At 41.1% G+C, this 18,598-nt stretch overlaps 1 protein-coding gene across 1 annotated transcript; it reads right to left on the reverse strand.

The window, feature by feature from the left end:
* Nucleotides 1–2,856: 2,856 nt before the first annotated feature.
* Nucleotides 2,857–4,558, reverse strand: LOC113360491. The gene is made up of 2 exons (XM_026603999.1): nt 4,310–4,558; nt 2,857–3,648 (listed from the first exon to the last, which is right to left on the reverse strand). The coding sequence occupies exons 1-2, from the start codon at nt 4,556–4,558 to the stop codon at nt 2,857–2,859; spliced, it is 1,041 nt and encodes a 346-aa protein (XP_026459784.1).
* Nucleotides 4,559–18,598: the final 14,040 nt, after the last annotated feature.

The following is an 18,598-nucleotide window of genomic DNA, read 5'->3' on the forward strand; positions in this document are numbered from 1 at the left end:
CCATTGCTAAGAATGTTAGGCGGACAGCATTACCTATTGAAACCTTTGGAAACTTTAATCCAACGATTTGTAGTCTTTTGGCAAACTTCAGCTGATACTTAATAAATTTTCATTTATCAAAAAAGAGAAGAAACATTTTCTTCTTATAGAATATAGAAGTTTAAGAGATTTGTTTAGATTTTTTTATTATATATAAGACACGTGCCCTACTATTTTACTGGGCTATGCTTAAAAGCCCATTTTTTCTTTAAATATTAACCTAATTTCATAGCGGTGTTATGAAGCGTTTTGGAACTGAGGCGCTAAAAAGCGCAGCTCCAGAACGCTTTTTTAAACACTGGTACAAACTTGAATCATATACAATTCAAATGTTCAGTAAGTACAAATATGGCAGCCAACATCATAACCGCTATGAATAGCACCAAGGAAGAGGTAAAATTCCACCATGACAAATATTTACAAGACGTGCAGGATAACTTAGTCCAGTACCTTTTCATGCATATATGGAAAGGATCATTTTACTCGGGTTAGGTAATCCTAAAGCACAAATATAAAAAAGCAGTTAAGTTTGACTCACAGTCAATCCCATAAGCAACAAGTAGCTAACACAATTAAGTTATAGTTCAAGACATAAAAAAAATACATATCCACCCGATTTAAGAGGCCACTAGACCCAAACCAATTACTGTTACAGTTGAGACAATTAGATGATATCTCGAATAGTATTCAAAAGCCGAGAAATCCTTGTATTCTTATAACAAATACCGTGGCCAAATCTTTATATATCTTGGTCCTAGTATTCAAAGGAGATGCGTTAGCAGACTTGAACTCAAATTAGTTCCTTGTTTGCCTATAAATGGAGTTTTCACTAAAATTCACCGACCCAAGTCTATTCAATTTATAAGTTTCTCAACTGTCAGCCCTTAAACAACGATAACTTCTCGTATCGGAAAGAATGACTCTCATTATCATTTTCCAAAAATGAAAACATGAGAAAACAGAAAAGAGTACACGATTACATGACAAGTTGGGCCACGTAAGAGTCCAACTATATACAACGAAAACTCTACATTAAATCATAACATTCATTTATAATTAATCTAATCTACTTGAATTTAAGTGGATATGAGAACATAACCAATTAGTTCCAACAAGATATATTCACAATAATAGCTAACTTTGCTGCAAGCATATACCAAGTGTAAAGGTTAATTGGAAGAGGAAACAGGACAAGCACCTTATGAGCCTAAACAAGCCATTCCCTTGCCCGTGTGTGATCAAACTCTTAAAAGCACAGTAAGACACCATAAATTCAAAATGGAGATGTGGCCTTAATATAGCAAGGAAAAAATCATTATACAAGTCCGTAAGCAGTCTAATAAATCACCAAGCACCAACTGAAAATGAAATAACATTTCCAGTTGTTCTTCCTAAATCATTATCCATGGTTGAACAAAAATGATGATCAACAACATCACTTAAGGATTCTAGTTTAAAGCATTTAAAAATAGTCAGATAGAATTCTAATAAGCAAGTTCTCGACAGTATTACAATAAAATGGTAAAATCATTCCCATAGTAGCCGAGTACTCCCAATAATTTAAGCATGCACTTTCAAACTTAGGACAGATACAGTTTTGACTAGCTAGGTTGGTTGAGTGCGGTAGTTAAAACATACATCAAGCCAGATTTTCATTTTCAATTTCAAATAAGTAAGGAATTTAAATCATTACTACCAGTCCAATATCTCAACTCCAGTCACAGAATGCCATTCCCTATATTTATTATATACCCAACTCAAGAGGGAAACCAATTCCTCTCCTTGGTCACATTAAACACTAACCGAAAACTGAGCCGGGCAATTTATCAAATACTTTGAACTACAACAATAATAGATATGGTTCCAAGGCTCATTTCTAAGCAACTAAATAGTAACCAAAATATGAAATTAATCATAAATTTCAGAAAATACAAACGGAAAATACCGATTTGAATACAATCTTCAATCATCATATTCATTGATACACTTCTAGTTAACCGAAAATTAATCAGTGATTACTATATAAAACAAATGCTAAGTTTTCATTTACTGTGAATTTTATAAAGAGAGAGTAATACCTTTTGTTCAACAATTCCACTCTTAAAGCTTCGTATACGCTCAACAATCTTCACCATTCAGCACCTAGGCATAATGGTTTAATGTAACACTTCTTGATTGTTTTGTTGGCTCAAGACTAACTGCTTCATTGTTCATTTTTCGAGTCAAACAGCAAGCCAGTCTTCCCCTCTCCAAACAAAACTAAAACACTTGAATACACTCCATATATTATTAACTCGACGTCACCAACTCACCATCCATTAGTTCTTCAACCATTTGAGCTTGCTTAAAATTAATCACAAGAAAAGCATTAAAAAAAAGAGAATGGACCTTGCTGGACCTTTTCAAACAACACAAGCAGAGACGGACCCAGGAAAGATAAATTTCCTTTTAAGACCCGGGCTAGAAGTTTTGATCGAGCAAAAAAAAAAAAAAATTGGCTTGTGGACTGGGAAGTCTATCCGGGCTAAAGCCCCCTTTTAGCCCAGCTGTAGGTCCGTCATTGAACACAAGGATACAATTCATCTCCCTATCAACTGATCTGCCAGCCCTTATCAGTTTCATTGTCATCTGAAAAGTTTTGGTCAAATTCAGGAGAGGATCTCCAGAAAAACAGAGACGGAGAAGAGGAGAAAGTGGAACCCCTAAATTTTTCTTGTTTTCATCACTGGTAATAAAATGACTAGTGCCTCCAACACCTATCTTTATCTGGGATATAGATGCACATGAGGATGAGGTGTCTCCATTCATGACAGCCTATTAGGGCACCGAACTATAATTTAGGAAACCACCCGTTGTTGAGGTTAAGGCACCACTCCACCTAGAGGCACTCACTTTCTTTTTTTTTTTAAGGTCATCAAAAAGGCTAATGATCCCCTCAACTGTTGGTAGCAACCAAACAGGAGGCACAAACCAGTACATAGAGGTATTGTTTGTTTTTGTCCACTGAACTAGTTCATGAGCCACATAATTACAAACACGAGGTTGAAAATTAAATACACATGCCACTAATTTAGAAGAAAAAAACTGAATGTCTTTGAGAATAGCACCCGTACGAGAATCTCCATCAAACAAGCTAGCTGAAAAATGATCAATAAGAGACTTCGCATCACTTTCAACGATGATATGAGTTAACATCTGTTCCAAGGTTTTCTTCAGGACTGCCCAAATAGCTCTGGCTTCAGCTTCTTCAGAAGACTTTACTTCAAAAACCAGGGAAGCACAAAAGGAGGCTTTGCTTGAGAAATCCCTCATCATATATCCTGCACCATTAGCTCCAGTAATGTCATCATAGGCACCATCAGTGTTACACTTTATCCAGCCAAAAGAAGGGGGCATCCATTTATCACATAGACTGACAGAGGTATTGGGAGAAACAATAAGGCAGGGTTTCCTAGTTAGAAGCATATCTCTAGCTCTTGCTAAGACTGCTACATGGTTTTCTTTCAGATTTTGGAAAATGAGATTATTCCTACTGGTCCAGAGAGACCACATGATAGTAACAAAGAGACATTGCGCCTCATCAGGAAGTCTAGACACAGAATCATTTAGCTAAACATTAACCAGTCAATGAAAGATTTGTTTTGAAAAAATTGAGTGTTGATGCAGAAATCAGATAGAAACCACACATGGCTGGCAAAATGACAGAATACCAAAGCATGCATTATGGATTCATGTGAGTCATTACGTCTAGCACAATCAACAGTATGCATGGGCATTCTAGTATGCAAAATGGTTCTAGCAGGAATAACATTTCTAGCAGCTTTCCATGTGAAGACTTGGATTCTGTAAGGAACCCTGATTTTCCAAATACGCATCCAAATATTTTTACAAGGGAAGAACCTAATTCCTCTGAGACCCATATAGGCAGATTTTGAAGAAAACTAGCCATTATTAGAAAGTTCCCAAGCCCTCATGTTAGGAGTGCATAGCTGGCTTAAGGGAATGGTGATAATCTTCTTAACAGAAGCATTATCAAAATGAGTGTTTAATCTAGACATATTCCAAGATCTAGTAAAGGGATGAATGCAATAAGAGACTTAAATGTTTGGGTCAGGTGGAACTAAAGGGTTGGGTGTGGCAGTACCCAAAGTGGGAAGCCATTTGTCACTCCATGGGTCAATGAATTGGCCATCCCGAACAATCCAAGAAATGAAAGGCTTAATGAGTTCTTTTATAGCATGTAAACACTTCCAAGTCCAAGAGCACTTACTAGTACACTTGCATTCAAGAAATCAGTTCTAGGAAAGTATTTGGCGGTAGCTAGCATACAATTAGGATTTTCTAGGATTCTCCAAGCATTCCTTGCCAACATAGCCAAGTTATTTAATTCAGCCTTTCTAAATCCCAGACCACCTTCAGCCTTGGGGGAGCACAAGATGTCCCATCCCAATAGATGCAGTTTCCTATCTTTAGTATCTAAAGTCTCTCCCCACCAGAATTTGAAGAGGTGGGAATCCATTTGTTTACAAAGATGCTTAGGGATGAGGAAAGCTCCCATCTGAAAAAATGGGAATGGCCTGACCAATATGTTTAATCAAAGTATTTCTAGCAGCCTGAGACAGGAGCTTATGTAGCCAGATAGATATTCTGGCATCCACAGCTTGGAGAATACCCATACGGGTTTGAATTTTAGAGGCTTGAAAAATAGTGGGTGTGCCAAGATATTTTTCTCCCAAATCCATGTTCTTAGTCTCTAGGATATTAGCAAGAAGAGTTTCCTATGTTCAGGAATTCTCCTACTAAATAAAATACCAGACTTATCAAAGTTGATTTCTTGTCCAGAAACCAAACAATATTTTTGAAGGTATTCTTTGATGATTTGAAAATTTTGAACAGTTGCTTTAGAAAACAAAAGGGAATCATCAGCAAACAACAAATGTGTCATTTCGGGAGCCTCGTTACATACTTTAATGCCTTTCAAAATTCCTTTCTTTGAAAGACTGTCAATGTAATAAGAGAGAGCTTCAGAACAAATGATATAAAGATAGGGGGATAAAGGATCCCCTGTCTCAATCCTCTTTCAGGTTGAAAAAACCCAGTAGGGACACCATTGAGGAGGACTGAATAGGAAACTATATAAACACACTGGTTTATGAGTTTAATCCAGTGGTTAGAAAGACCTATTTTAGTCAGAACATTTTCAAGAAAAGACCATTCTAATTTATCATAGGCTTTAGATATATCAAGCTTAATGGAAGCAATGCTTCCAACTTTGTCATTATGATTGACAACAAATATAGCCTCATTAGCCAGCAGAATATTATCATAAATACTCCTCTTAGGAATGAATGCACTTTGATTTTGGGAAATAATGTTGTTCATGAAAGGTTCGAGTCTCTTACAAAGAGTTTTTGAAAGAATTTTGTAAATGACATTGCAAAGACCTATAAGCCTATAATGAGACACAAGTTCAGCAAGAGGAACTTTAGGGATAAGAGAAATATTGGTATGGTTAAAAACTTTTGCAATATGCCCTATTCTAAAGCAGGTTTGAGTCACGTCAATGACATCCTCCCCTTCAATGTCCAGTGTTTCTGGTAGAAAAGACCTGTAAAACCATCTGGGCCAGGAGCCTTTTTACCCCCCCCCCCCATTTGAAAAACAGCATTCTTGATTTCCTCAGAAGTAAGAGGCAAGTTTAGAAAGGAATTATCCTCATCAGACAATTTGACAGGGAGATCAAGAAGAATTTCATCCTGAAATTGCTGAGAGTGAGAGGAATACATAATTTCAAAATAATTTATAAAGGAATTTCCAATACTATCTCTATCAGTTAGAATAGTATTTGAGGAATCCTTAATCCAACTAATGGCATTTCTTTTCCTCCTAAAGAAGGTAACTCTGTGGAAATAGGGTGAGTTTTTGTCACCTTACATGAGCCAAACCTCTCTAGACTTATCCTTCCAATAAAGTTCCTCTAAATTGTAGAGATATTGCAATCTAGCTTTGAGTCTAGAAATGGTACTAGAATCAGTAGGATTAGAGATTTGAACATCTGCCAGATCTTTCCTGATGGTAGATATATTAGTTTGAATATTACCAAAAGAAGATTTGTTCAAATCCCTAAGACCTCTCTTGGTACTTAACAACTTAGCTTTAATTTTGTAAGCAGGAGAACCCACAATATTGACAGACCAAGAATTGGCTATGATATCTCTACAGGTAGGACTTCGATCCAGATAGCCATAAAGTGAAAAGGTCTAGGCATACAAACATCCTCATAATTGAAACCAACATGCATGGGGCAGTGATCAGAAGAATCTCTAGGTAGATTGTTAACACAAAGTTTGGTACATAAGTCCTCCGCAGTCTGTTTTATAAGACATTTATCTAATCTTTAAAGAATTAAATCAGGACCCTGTTGCATATTAGACCAAGTAAACCTAGGACTAGAAAAACCAGGTGTTGATGGTGGTTTTTAGTTCCGGGCTAAAATTGTAAAACCCTGTATCCAATGCGCCATCACTCTGTAAAGAGGTTGATCCATTTAAAAATGATGAGTGCTCAAACCTCTCCACTTACATATGTATTGAGCAATTCAGTATATGTATAAGAAATTCACTCAAAATGGTGCGTGTAACAACAATCCCAAATATTCTGTGAATTCTATTTTATACCAGCATTATTCACTAATACGTGACTTGCCTAGTATTTTCCTATGCTATGTTCTCGGCCGAACTCTCAATTTTGACATGACATGACGATTAAATATTCACTCTCAGAAGAGTAGCGTGAATCTCCCAAAGTGTCAGTATTGAGATCTGCATGAAAATACTCACACAGGCTGCATCGTTCTCTGACAAAGAGATTTTCATATCGACGCGCTTATGATTAAGAGTTAGCTAGATCGAACATGTTTAAATACCTTAAGGAAAATCTAGATTATTCATGTCAGTCTCAAAAAATGATCGCGGTCACACGATTTGGACGCGCGATTCAACAAGCCTAGACTATTCCTAGCGGAACTAGGCAATCTTCATGACGTCCACCGGTGGTCCCACTAACATCCCAGCCGATCGGACTCTCTTTATTTCACCCACAACGCCTTTGAACATTGGCTAGGAAGCGGGTGATCGTGTTGTTGAAAATAACTCAAACAAGCTAAGACTGTCCACGACGGTCTTAAATTCATCATATCTTTCCAACTTAGCTAGCCTAGTTGGACGGTTTAGATCTTCCTTTGAATGATCAAAGAGGTGCTAACGCACACGTTGGCGGGCCCACTCTACCCTTAACCGATCGATTTGCTCACGACATGGTCATGGAGAAATGAACGTTTTCTCAAAACATAGCCAGCGTGATGCTTTCAAGGGTCGCGGAAGTCCGTTGGTGTCTTAAATCGATCACAACCATCCAACTTAGCCAGCCTATTTGGATGGCTTAGATCGCATTTAGGACCTTCAGGAAGATGCACATATGTTCACCGTCAGCCCAATATGGGCCCCACATGATCGATCTCCCCAAAGGAGAAGCACGGCTTGCCAAACCGTTTAGCCAAAGTCACGTGTGCGTGACTGTTTCAAAACCCTAATTAGGGTTTGCGGCAATGCACATCTGTCGTAGTTCGATCGCATCCATCCAACTTCTCCAGCCTAAACGGAGGGTGTGGATATAGACTCAAGAGGTCCCAAGGATGTCGACGTGATCGCCTTGGGCCCACCTTTGCGTGTGACCGATCGGCCTAGGCAGACTATGGCCCGACGCCTCGAAACGCACGCCAAAGGGTGGCATGCCACGTGGCCTTTAAATCCTTTGCAGCAATGGGTTTCTGTCGCAAATCAATCACGACCACTCATCTTTGCCGGTCAAATTGAGTGGCCTAGGTCGAACCTTCACGGGACCAAGAGGTGTAGACATGCACATCAACGGGCCGTCTCCACGCATGCATGGTCGGTCCCACCAAAATTAACGCCCAAGCATGAATTCGATCAAGCCAAAGAGGAGATGTTTGCGCACCTCTAAAAACCCTAAAATCCATCAACGGCAGTGAACATGTGCCGTAAATCATCTCGTCGGTCCAACTTTTCCAGCTTGGTCGGACGGCTTGGATTAAAATTAGGCAATCGATGAAGCGTCTCAATGATTATCGTCCGCCACTCTGTCACGGGAGTGATCGACCAGATGGTGGCCCGCCCATGAGGCCTCCAAACGATCACTCGAAGATGGTGGGACGTGCTGTCATTTTAAGACGCTTAATCCGCGACTTGTTCAATCAAGCTTTAAAACAACGATGCTTCATACATATCGATTGTTTTGAGTTGCTTGCTTAAAAGCGATGCATTACATGTATCGAGTATACACGATATTTCATGAATATCAATTCCATAAATAATTTAGTTATCTAACCTGATGGCACCATATGTTATTTCTTGCGGCGGGTCCCACGACTTGACCCACTCATTCGATACATCAAACATGTCACAAATTTGGGGATGCTTACTGGGGTATTGGTCTGGCGGTTTACAGCGTGCGGCGTGCAACGCGCCCATTACGAGAACGTGTCAGGAGGCATGGACGGTTGAATATGATGAGGGAAGTGGGCAAAGGCGTGATCATGAGACAATCACCTACACGACCCCACTACTCCATCACTTCACTTCCTCCACTTCCTACGAGATGAGGGTTGTGCTCAATGACTTGTATAAATAGGTTCTCCGAACTATTTTCAAACAAGACAGAGAAACCAAGTGTTGTATCCAACGTTTCCAGAAAACACCCAGAACTGATAGCTTACATTGTGCAAGCCATTTCAACATTCTGATACAAGTCATAAACAGCCAACACCTTCATAATATCAACACCTTCTTCGCTTCCCTCCCTAAGATCAACCCCATCTCCTTCACTTTGTGACCGAAGCAAGTTTGGAATGGCAATTTCTTGGTTTAGGCCAGAATTGTACAGATTGATCTCTCGAATCAAAAGTACTCCCGTGCAGTGCATTTGTTTAGGGTTTGAACTCGTTTCTCACCAACACACCCCAAATTACCAAAAACAGCAGAACCAGTTTTTACTCTCAAACAATTGGCGACCACAGTGGGAGATTAATCTCTCGGTTGCAAGATCAATTTTCAATTTCATTTGAATTTTGTCAAAATTCAAGATTGTGGATCTTAGGTCTGGATCAGCGACAAATCCTGATGTTACTGGCGCTGACAACACCCCTGGTATCCACATTCCTTCCGGTGACACCAATGTACCGCCTACCAGCACGATCAATGCATATCGCGGTACTACATCCCCAACCACCAACACCAGCGGTGCAGAAGACACTCCTTTAGGAATGACACCTCCAATCACCTGAGCCAGAGCCGCTGCCGCCACCAATATTTCTTCGAGCGTAACGCCCCCGGTCGTTACTAGAGCTACTGCCACTTCCCATCAGGATGAGAGACCAGAGGAGCCAGAGGAGGCTAACCCCCTATCACCATTGTTGATTTGATGGAAAGACAAGAAGTTCTCGCTAAGGCTCAGAAAGACATGGCTACAACTCATAAATAGGTACTCACTTTCCTCAAGACGCTAATGGAGATACTATCACAAGAGCCGCATCAGCCCATAAAACCAATGAGGAGTACTTTCAATACTTTCGGCGCAAGCACTTCAACAGGGTGTGCATCCATAGATGAAGAAATTTGTGCTTCTCCTGATCGCTCAAGGGAAAGGAATCATCCGTTCAATTTCATCACGCGTGAGGATTTAGAACGACTTATCCAGCATCGAGGAAAGGAACCTACACCAGCATCAGCCTCCTTATCCTCCTGATGTGCAAAGAGTTTCTCTTTCGAGAGGATACTCCTCTCCTCAATTTTCCCTTTATGACGGAACTGGTAATGCTCGTGAACACATCTCTCGTTTTTTGGAGTCATTAGGATAGCACGAATACAATCATGCCCTCCTCTTGAAAGAGTTCTCAAAGTCACTTACCGGGAGAGCGTACACCTAGCAGCGTATCCAACTGATGTGAGATGGTAATCGCTTTCTACAAGAAGTATTTCTTCGTATTCGAGAAAATCACGTTTTCAGATTTGGGGAGGATGTTCCAACGAAAACAATGAGCATCCAAATGATTATGTCAAGAGGTTCAAAATCCAGGCACCGGATTGTCACGATCTAAATATGATTAAACAACGATTGGTGGAATTATGCATTAATAGGATGGTACTCATCTATTGTGTTATGCTGGAGAATCTGCAATTTCAGACATCCTCTGAACTTCTTGAAGTTGTTAAACGCTCGGATACAACAACACATGCCCTTCTAAAAAGAACCAGGCCTGCCAGGAATGAAGAGCTTCATGATATTCTTGGAAGCATACATCTCACCAACAGGCAATACAACCTTCAGTCTTCTGTAAGCAGCTTCACTGAAGCAGCAAGAGGAAAACCACCAAGATACAACATCCTGCGCGTTCAAAACCGCCAATTCCAACCTCAGCATCACATGCACGACTATCACAATGATAAAGCAACGTCCGAGATATACCGTATCTGGCTTGACGACAACGAACTCGGTGAGAGACGCTTTCAGAATTTCGTCTCCCGTAGAAGAAGTAGTTGCATTACCGAAGGAGGTCGCACCCGAGACTTAAGAGGTACATACGAACACTCCATGTCAAGAGCTTCTTCATATTTTCACAACCTGTTAGTTAAGTCATCCGCATGAGGGAACTTTCCTACTCAAAGACACGATCCAAAGATGATAGAGACAAAGGAGTGTAGCTGGGGACTGCTCAACACTATCCATCTCAAAGATGCTGAATTTAGAGAGACGCAAGCATGCTATCATTATGATTTCAGGATGCCCAAAGACGAGGACATACTCAAGAGAGTATACGCATTGTCAAAAAACAGCGATATGCCTGGACGTCTATGAAACGCAACGTAGATGCAAAGACGGCCTCATGATCAACAACTCGTACGATGCTCATCAATGTTGGGTTCAACTCCAACTTTCTTCCAAATTATTTCTTCAGAGGCCCAGCCTGACAGCATCTATCAAGTTAAAAGCTCAATAGATACTCGTGAGTAGGGGACTGTCTCCCTCTTCTCCATTCCATGAGGAAACATCAAGGAAGTTATTGGTTCCATCATCAACTTCTCCCTCTAATAACGAGACGATCTCCACGAGACTGTCAAGTTCGTGCAAGTATCTACCCATGCCTCTCCCTTCCAGTCTCTTATGATCACAGATGTTTTCAAGAATCGTTGTTGCTCGCCAGAGCTTCACCATAGCAACAACCACTATGGACAGAGGTAATCCAAACTTCTGCATATTTTGCTTTCCCATGGAGAAGTAATAGAGTCACCAGTACGGAGGCGAGATGGTGATATTTTTTATGGTAAATCCACCGATCATACAAGATAGAGCCATGTAACTCACGCTTGGGGGCTGAGACTCAGCATGAAATTCCTTCAACGTCAGTCAGGGACTTCTTCAACACAAGAGGTACGGTCAATCAAAAAGCATGTAATTTTCAAGGGAAAATCAAACTGAAGGAGAAGCCGCTTCAACGCTCTCTCCAGAAGAAGCCGCTTCAACGCTCTCTCTTGAGGCCGCTTCAACGCTCTCTCCAGAAGAAGCCTCTTCAACACACTCTCTCTCTCCTGAAGCCGCATCAGAACTCTTTCCCGGAGACACTTTAGCGCTCTCTTCAGAGGCCAAATCCGCTTCAACACCTTACCAGCAAATTCAATGGAAGTACGCCTTTCAAGAGAAAATAAGCTCGGAATAATTACACCTGGGGACTGCCGGCACAGGATTCCTTCACGTCCCTCAACTGGTTTATTTTAATATAATCAATCATCATTGTTGAAGCTTTACGAGCCGCAGAAAATTCTTAACATGAAGACGTACATACGTATCAAAGACTCGGAAGTACAAATCGGAGATGTTTTCACGTGTCCAGCCACGCCATCGATTCTGAAGTATAACTGGGGACTGCTCATCGCATCCCATTCCATACAACCATCCAAGATTAAGAAGACGGTTCAAAGGATGTTGCTTGAAACGAAGTCCTTAAAGACTTGATAGCGACACGACGACAACGGAATGCCTCTCAGCCTGTCTAATTCACTTAACGGCTCCGGAGGATTGTGCCCATACAAGCATCCCCAACATATCACCATCGTACTCAGAAAGAGCAAGATGACTGAAAGAAATCATCAAGCAGTCAGTACATTCTTCTTAGGGCAAGCGTCATTCGTACCCTGAAGTGCAGCTGCTTCAATGACGAAACAACCTCTCAATCACCATCTCATTGTGCCTAGATCCCAGAAAGAAGTTTCACCATTTGTAATTTTCATATTTTGGAAAATCCCTTCACGGAATCAGGAAGCAGCGAGCTAGTGCACGCGGTACTCCCAGGTTACAATTACTTCTTCAAACATGTTCAATCACATCACACGCGCTATTAATTGGAGATAGAGCCTCTGCACCTGACAAATACGATTCCTGGATCTCCTGTTCGCAGAAGCACAACACACGTGATATAACAAATGGAAGTTACAACATGAATGAGGGATTATTATTTGATCAAGCCCTGGCTCCAGCCGCATGAAACAAAGACTAATAAACATCAAAGTAGTTTCGTCAACGCCAGGGCCAATGGTGCCTTCACTAGAGTTCTCCCCAGGAGCTGGTTTAACATCCTATCCGGAAGCCGCTTCGACACCCTTATCGAAAGCTGCATCAATGTTCTCTTTGGGAGCTGCTTCAACGTCTTTTTCAGAAATTGCTTCAGCGGCCTTTTAAGGATATTCCTCATGATAGGGCTCGTCCACATCAGAGTCGAGGATTATGATTTTGTCATGAATAGTTTGAGATCCCAAACCAAACGTATGCCTAATCTACCTGGGTCCAATCGACATCATGTTAGGGGAACGCTTACCTGGACGCCTCTAAAACGTGACATGTTCCAAGGACATGCCAACCCATCTCTCCTGGTAACATCTAACTTTGTATCATAATTTTATCTTCATTTGTCACCATCTAGTGCTTACCCCGCAACAATGTCACTGTTACGTACTAAGCAGGGGACTTAACGTTGATGGTGGTTTTTAGTTCAGGGATAAAATTGTAAAATCTTGTATCCAATGCGCCATCGCTCTGTAAAGAGGTTAAGCCATTTAAAAATGATAAGTGCTCAAACCTCCCAACTTACATATGTATTGAGCAATTCAGTATATTTATACGAAATTCACTCAGAATGGTGCGTGTAGCCACAATCCCAAATATTCTGTGAATTCTATTTTATACCAGCATTTTTTACTAATGCGTGACATGCCTAGTATTTTCCGATGCTATGTTCCCAGCCGAACTCTCAATTTTGACATGACATGACGATTAAATGTTCACTCTCAGCAGAGTAGCGTGAATCTCCCGAAGTGTCAGTATTGAGATCTGCATGAAAATACTCACACAGGCTGCATCGTTCTCTGACAAAGAGATTTTCATATAGACGCGCTTTTGATTAAGAGTTAGCTAGATCGAACATGCTTAAATTCCTTAAGGAAAATCTAGACTGTTCATGTTAGTCTCAAAAAATGATCACGGCCACACGATTTTGCCGCGCGATTCAACAAGCCTAGATTGTTCCTAGCGGAACTAGGAAATCTTAATGACGTCCACCGGTGGTCCCACTAACATCCCAGCCGATCGGACTCTCTTTATTTCACCCACAACGCCTTTGAACGTTGGCTAGGAAACGGGTGATCGTGCCGTTGAAAATAGCTCAAACAAGCTAAGACTGGCCATGTGATCGTTGTCGTATGCGTCAGCAATAAATTACACTTTCTTACTACTCAAAATATAAATATAGCAAGGGCAAGAAAGGATCGCTCCCACAGAGAGGACTAATATTTTCAAATTGTTTCGGTTTCCTATAAATACCAGTGGGGGGTTTTCTGATTTTTATATACTAAAATAAAACTAAAACAAAACAAAGAAATAAACAAGCAAGCAAATCAAATAGAGCAGATATTGGTTAAGGATTCATCTCCATTCACAAACATGCTTTTTAACAATAACTAGAATTGATATTTAATCTCTCTTTTATCAAAGGCCCTAAGATACCTTGATCGCAAGTATATCCCGCAAATCTCCTCTTATCATCAACAAACACATTAAAAGATGCGAATATGAATTCTATCTTAGAGAACAACCTAACGTGTAAAAGCACTAATCAAATTTAATTCCCTAGATGCATTAAGTTCTATGAAATCAGACCAATCAAAACAATCGAACGTGTAAAAGCACTAATCCGATTTAGCAAAGGTTATGACTTACTTGTGACTACTAGGATGTATCATTACAAGCAATAATCACAATTATGCTACTTGTAATCAGGAATCTATCACTTTTGCATATAATAAATCCTAATCTAGCAATAGAGATGAAAACAAACTCGATTGATTCTAGACTCAACCAAACAAACATTCAAATCATGTAACAATATTAATGGTGAATCATAAACGATAATATGGAGAAAAAACAAATTCATTGCATAAAAACTCATATTTGGACATCCAATTTATTCCTTAAACCAATGATAAAATTAAGTACTCATGTTAAAGGAGTTCATCACAAGAAGGAATAGAAAAGCCATCATGTTCTAAACCCTAGGCAAAAAGTAGTAGAAGAAGATATGATTTTTTTTTTTTTTTTTTCACTTTTATAACCCCTAACCGACCAGCCTTTCCAAATCTGAGTCAGGCCCAAATATATCCGCTCAGTCCACAAGGCCCGGTCAAATTTTGTCTTGTCAGTCTCATGAAACTGAAAGCTTATCTTCAAATTCAATCAATTGCTCCAATTTGTATTTCCAGCCTTGTTCCCTGTAACTCATTCACAGATTCATTCCATTGCTTCAGTTCAGTTCATACCGTTCATACACTGCCTTGAGCTCACTCCCTCCAATTCAGTTATCTGATTTCAGCTGCACAACAGCCAATTCAACACAATAACTTCATGAATTCTGAAACTCCAAGCTTTCGTTCAGCTACAGCTTCACCAACTCATAACCAGTGCTCCACCTTGTCCTGCAAATTGGTGTTCACATTCTTCTCTGCACCCATCTCAACTCCCAATTCCCTGCAATCTCTGCCTGCGAACACATCAGAACTACCACCAAACTGCAGCGGCAACAATACCAGCGGCACATCTGTTACTCATCTCTCTTGCAATCTCGCCATGTCCAGTTCAACAACATCATACCCATCTCTTATTTCTCCATTCTCCATAATCTTCACAAGAAAATCTCTGCACCTGTAATTTGTACCTGTCCTAGACATTCATCTAAACAGTTCATTCATTCAACTACAGCCTTAATCTTGCTCAGACTCTCACATAACAGCTGCATTATAACCTGGAAATCAAACCCAACAGTAGCTGCAACTCCAACGTTCCATTCCCAGTCTAAACAGCGCCACCAGGTCAGCTTGACTGCAATCTCTGTCTCTCACTGCACCAACAAAACCAATTAGAGCACCAGCAACATCTCCTCCTTGAACTGCACCTGCAATTTCCTTGAGCTTCACTCATTACATTTCCATGGCACTTTCTTGGCTGCACATACCACCAGATTCAAGCATATACTGAACTCCATAGCATCAGCTCCACCTTCAGCTTACAGCTCACAATCTTCCCTGCACTGCAGCTGCTTGATACCCATGTAGCTGCCATCTGCAACTGCAACACTACCAGTTTCTTAACTCCAGCTGCTGTTTCAAACATCACATACATCCGCAGCCTCTTCTAATTCTTTTCCACTGCCAACCATTCACAGTTTCTTCTCAGATCGAATTCAACTCGAACTCAGCACTCAAATACATCTCCCACTGCTACTCAATTCATACAGCAACAGCTTCTTTTGTCTCCCTGCGAATTCATCTTCTCAGATGCAACTCATTCTGCAATCTCTCAACCAACACAACATCCATTTCAGCTATGAATTCCACCAGTACTCACCAGCAGGAGCTACATCATCCGTTCTTCCTTCTCAGTACCACCAAACCCTTGAGCTCACACCATGAATACTGGGGCTTAAATCTGAATTCAAGTAATACCCAATTCCAAACTTCTTCATTAACCTTCAATTTCTTCTTTAATTTCTCTCTTCATGAACTGCGAACATTTCATAACCCATTAAAACGACGGTGAGATCTTCTCTTCTTCCCTGTGTTCTTGATTCAAATAAACCCTAATATCTCAATTATAACAGCCTCAGGTCCCTTTTTAGATTCGAACAACATCAGCTTATTCTTCACCACCGACTGCAACAATGAGCTCAAGAACCCATCTATTTTTTTCTGTCGCTAATTCAGCTCCGTATCTTCCATCCAAATTCCTCATCAAAATCACCTCCATGAACGTCTCCAGCGGCTGCAGAACGAAGAAATGAAAAGCAGAAAATGTGTTCTTCTTCAGTCCTACCCATGTTTAGACATAAGGATATAACTTTGGGAGGTGCTGATGGCACCCATGCTTCAGTTAAGGGTCACCCTGATAGCTTCCAAACTGTCATTCTTAGAAGACTGACAGTACAAATTCCTGCTTCATTCTCATTGTATTGTCAGTTTTGGAGAACTGACAAGCTTAATATCTGATTTTGCTCGCAACTTTCTCATACGGCGTCGGATTAACCTTGATCTTTCACTGTTGGTTCTGTCTTTCTGTTCTCTTCGAGTTGATTGAGAAGAAACCTTGGATTAAGATGACTTCCACTTCCTTTCACTCAAATGACTCCAAAACACCTATAAAACTCAAAAATAAACATAAGAGATGCAATTCACAGGGATAATAGCAAAGAAAACATAAATACTAGATATAAAATTAGGTGTTTTAGACACCTATCACCACGACAGTCTTAAATTCATCGCATCCGTCCAACTTAGCTAGCCTAGTTGTACGATTTAGATCTTCCTTTGAATGATCAAAGAGGCGCTAACGCACACGTTGGCGGGCCCACTCTACCCTTACCCGATCGATTTACTCACGGCATGGTCATGGAGCGATGAATGTTTGCTAAAAACATAGCGAGCGTGATGCTTTCAAGGGTCGCGAAAGTCCATTGGTGTCTTAAATCGATCACAACCATCCAACTTAGCCAGCCTATTTGGATGGCTTAGATCGTATTTAGGACCATCAGGAAGGTGCACATATGTTCACCTTCAGCCCAACATGGGCCCCACATGATCTATCTCCCCAAAGGAGAAGCACGGCTTGCCAAACAGTTTGGCCAAAGTCACGTGTGCGTGACTGTTTCAAAACCCTAATTAGGGTTTGCGGCAATGCACATCTGTCGTAGTTCGATCGCATCCATCCATCTTCGCCAGCCTAAACGGAGGGTGTGGATATAGACCCAAGAAGTCCCTAGGATGTCGACGTGATCGTCTTGGGCCCACCTTTGCGTGTGACCGATCGGCCTAGGCAGACTATGGCCCGACGCATCGAAACGCACGCCAAAGGGTGGCATGCCACACGGCCTTTAAATCCTTTGCAGCAATGGGTTTCTGTCGCAAATCAATCACGACCACTCATCTTTTCCGGTCAAATTGAGTGTCCTAGATCGAACCTTCACGGGACCAAGAGGTGTAGACATGCACACCAACGGGCCGTCTCCAAGCATGCCTGGTCGATCCCACCAAAATTAACGCCCAAGCTTGAATTCGATCAAGCCAAAGAGGAGATGTTTGCGCACCTCTAAAAACCCTAAAATCCATCAATGGCAGTGAACATGTGCCGTAAATCATCTCGCCCGTCCAACTTTTCCAGCTTGGTCGGACGGCTTGGATTAAAATTAGGCAAACGATGAAGCGTCTCAATGATTATCGTCCGCCACTCTGTCACGGGGAGTGATCGACCAGATGGTGGCCCGCACATGCGGCCTCCAAACGATCACTCGAAGATGGTGGGACGTGCTGCCATTTTACAACGATGCTTCATACATATCGATTGTTTTGAGCTGCTTGCTTAAAAGCGACGCATTACATGCATCGAGTATACACGATATTTCATGAATATCAATTGCATAAATAATTTAGTTATTTAACCTGATGGCACCGTATGTTATTTCTTGCGGAGGGTCCCACGACTCGACCTACTCACTCGAGACATCAAACATGTCACAAATTGGGGGATGCTTATTAGGGTATTGGTCTGGAGGTTTACAACATGCGGCGTGCAACGCGTCCATTACGAGAACGTGTCAGGAGGCATGGACGGTTTACGATGTTGAGGGAAGTGGGCAAAGGCGTGATCGTGAGACAATCACCTACACGACCCCACTACTCCATCACTTCACTTCCTCCACTTCCTGCGAGATGAGGGTTGCGCTAAATGACTTGTATAAATAGGTTCTCCGACCTATTTTCAAACAACACAGAGATACCAGTTGTTGTATCCAACGTGTCCAGAAAACACCCAGAACTGATAGCTTACATTGTGCAAGCCAGTTCAACATTCTGATACAAGTCATAAACAGCCAACACCTTCATAATCTCAA

The sequence above is a fragment of the Papaver somniferum genome, chromosome 3, assembly GCF_003573695.1.
Source record: "Papaver somniferum cultivar HN1 chromosome 3, ASM357369v1, whole genome shotgun sequence".
In the NCBI taxonomy this organism is placed as follows: domain Eukaryota; kingdom Viridiplantae; phylum Streptophyta; class Magnoliopsida; order Ranunculales; family Papaveraceae; genus Papaver; species Papaver somniferum.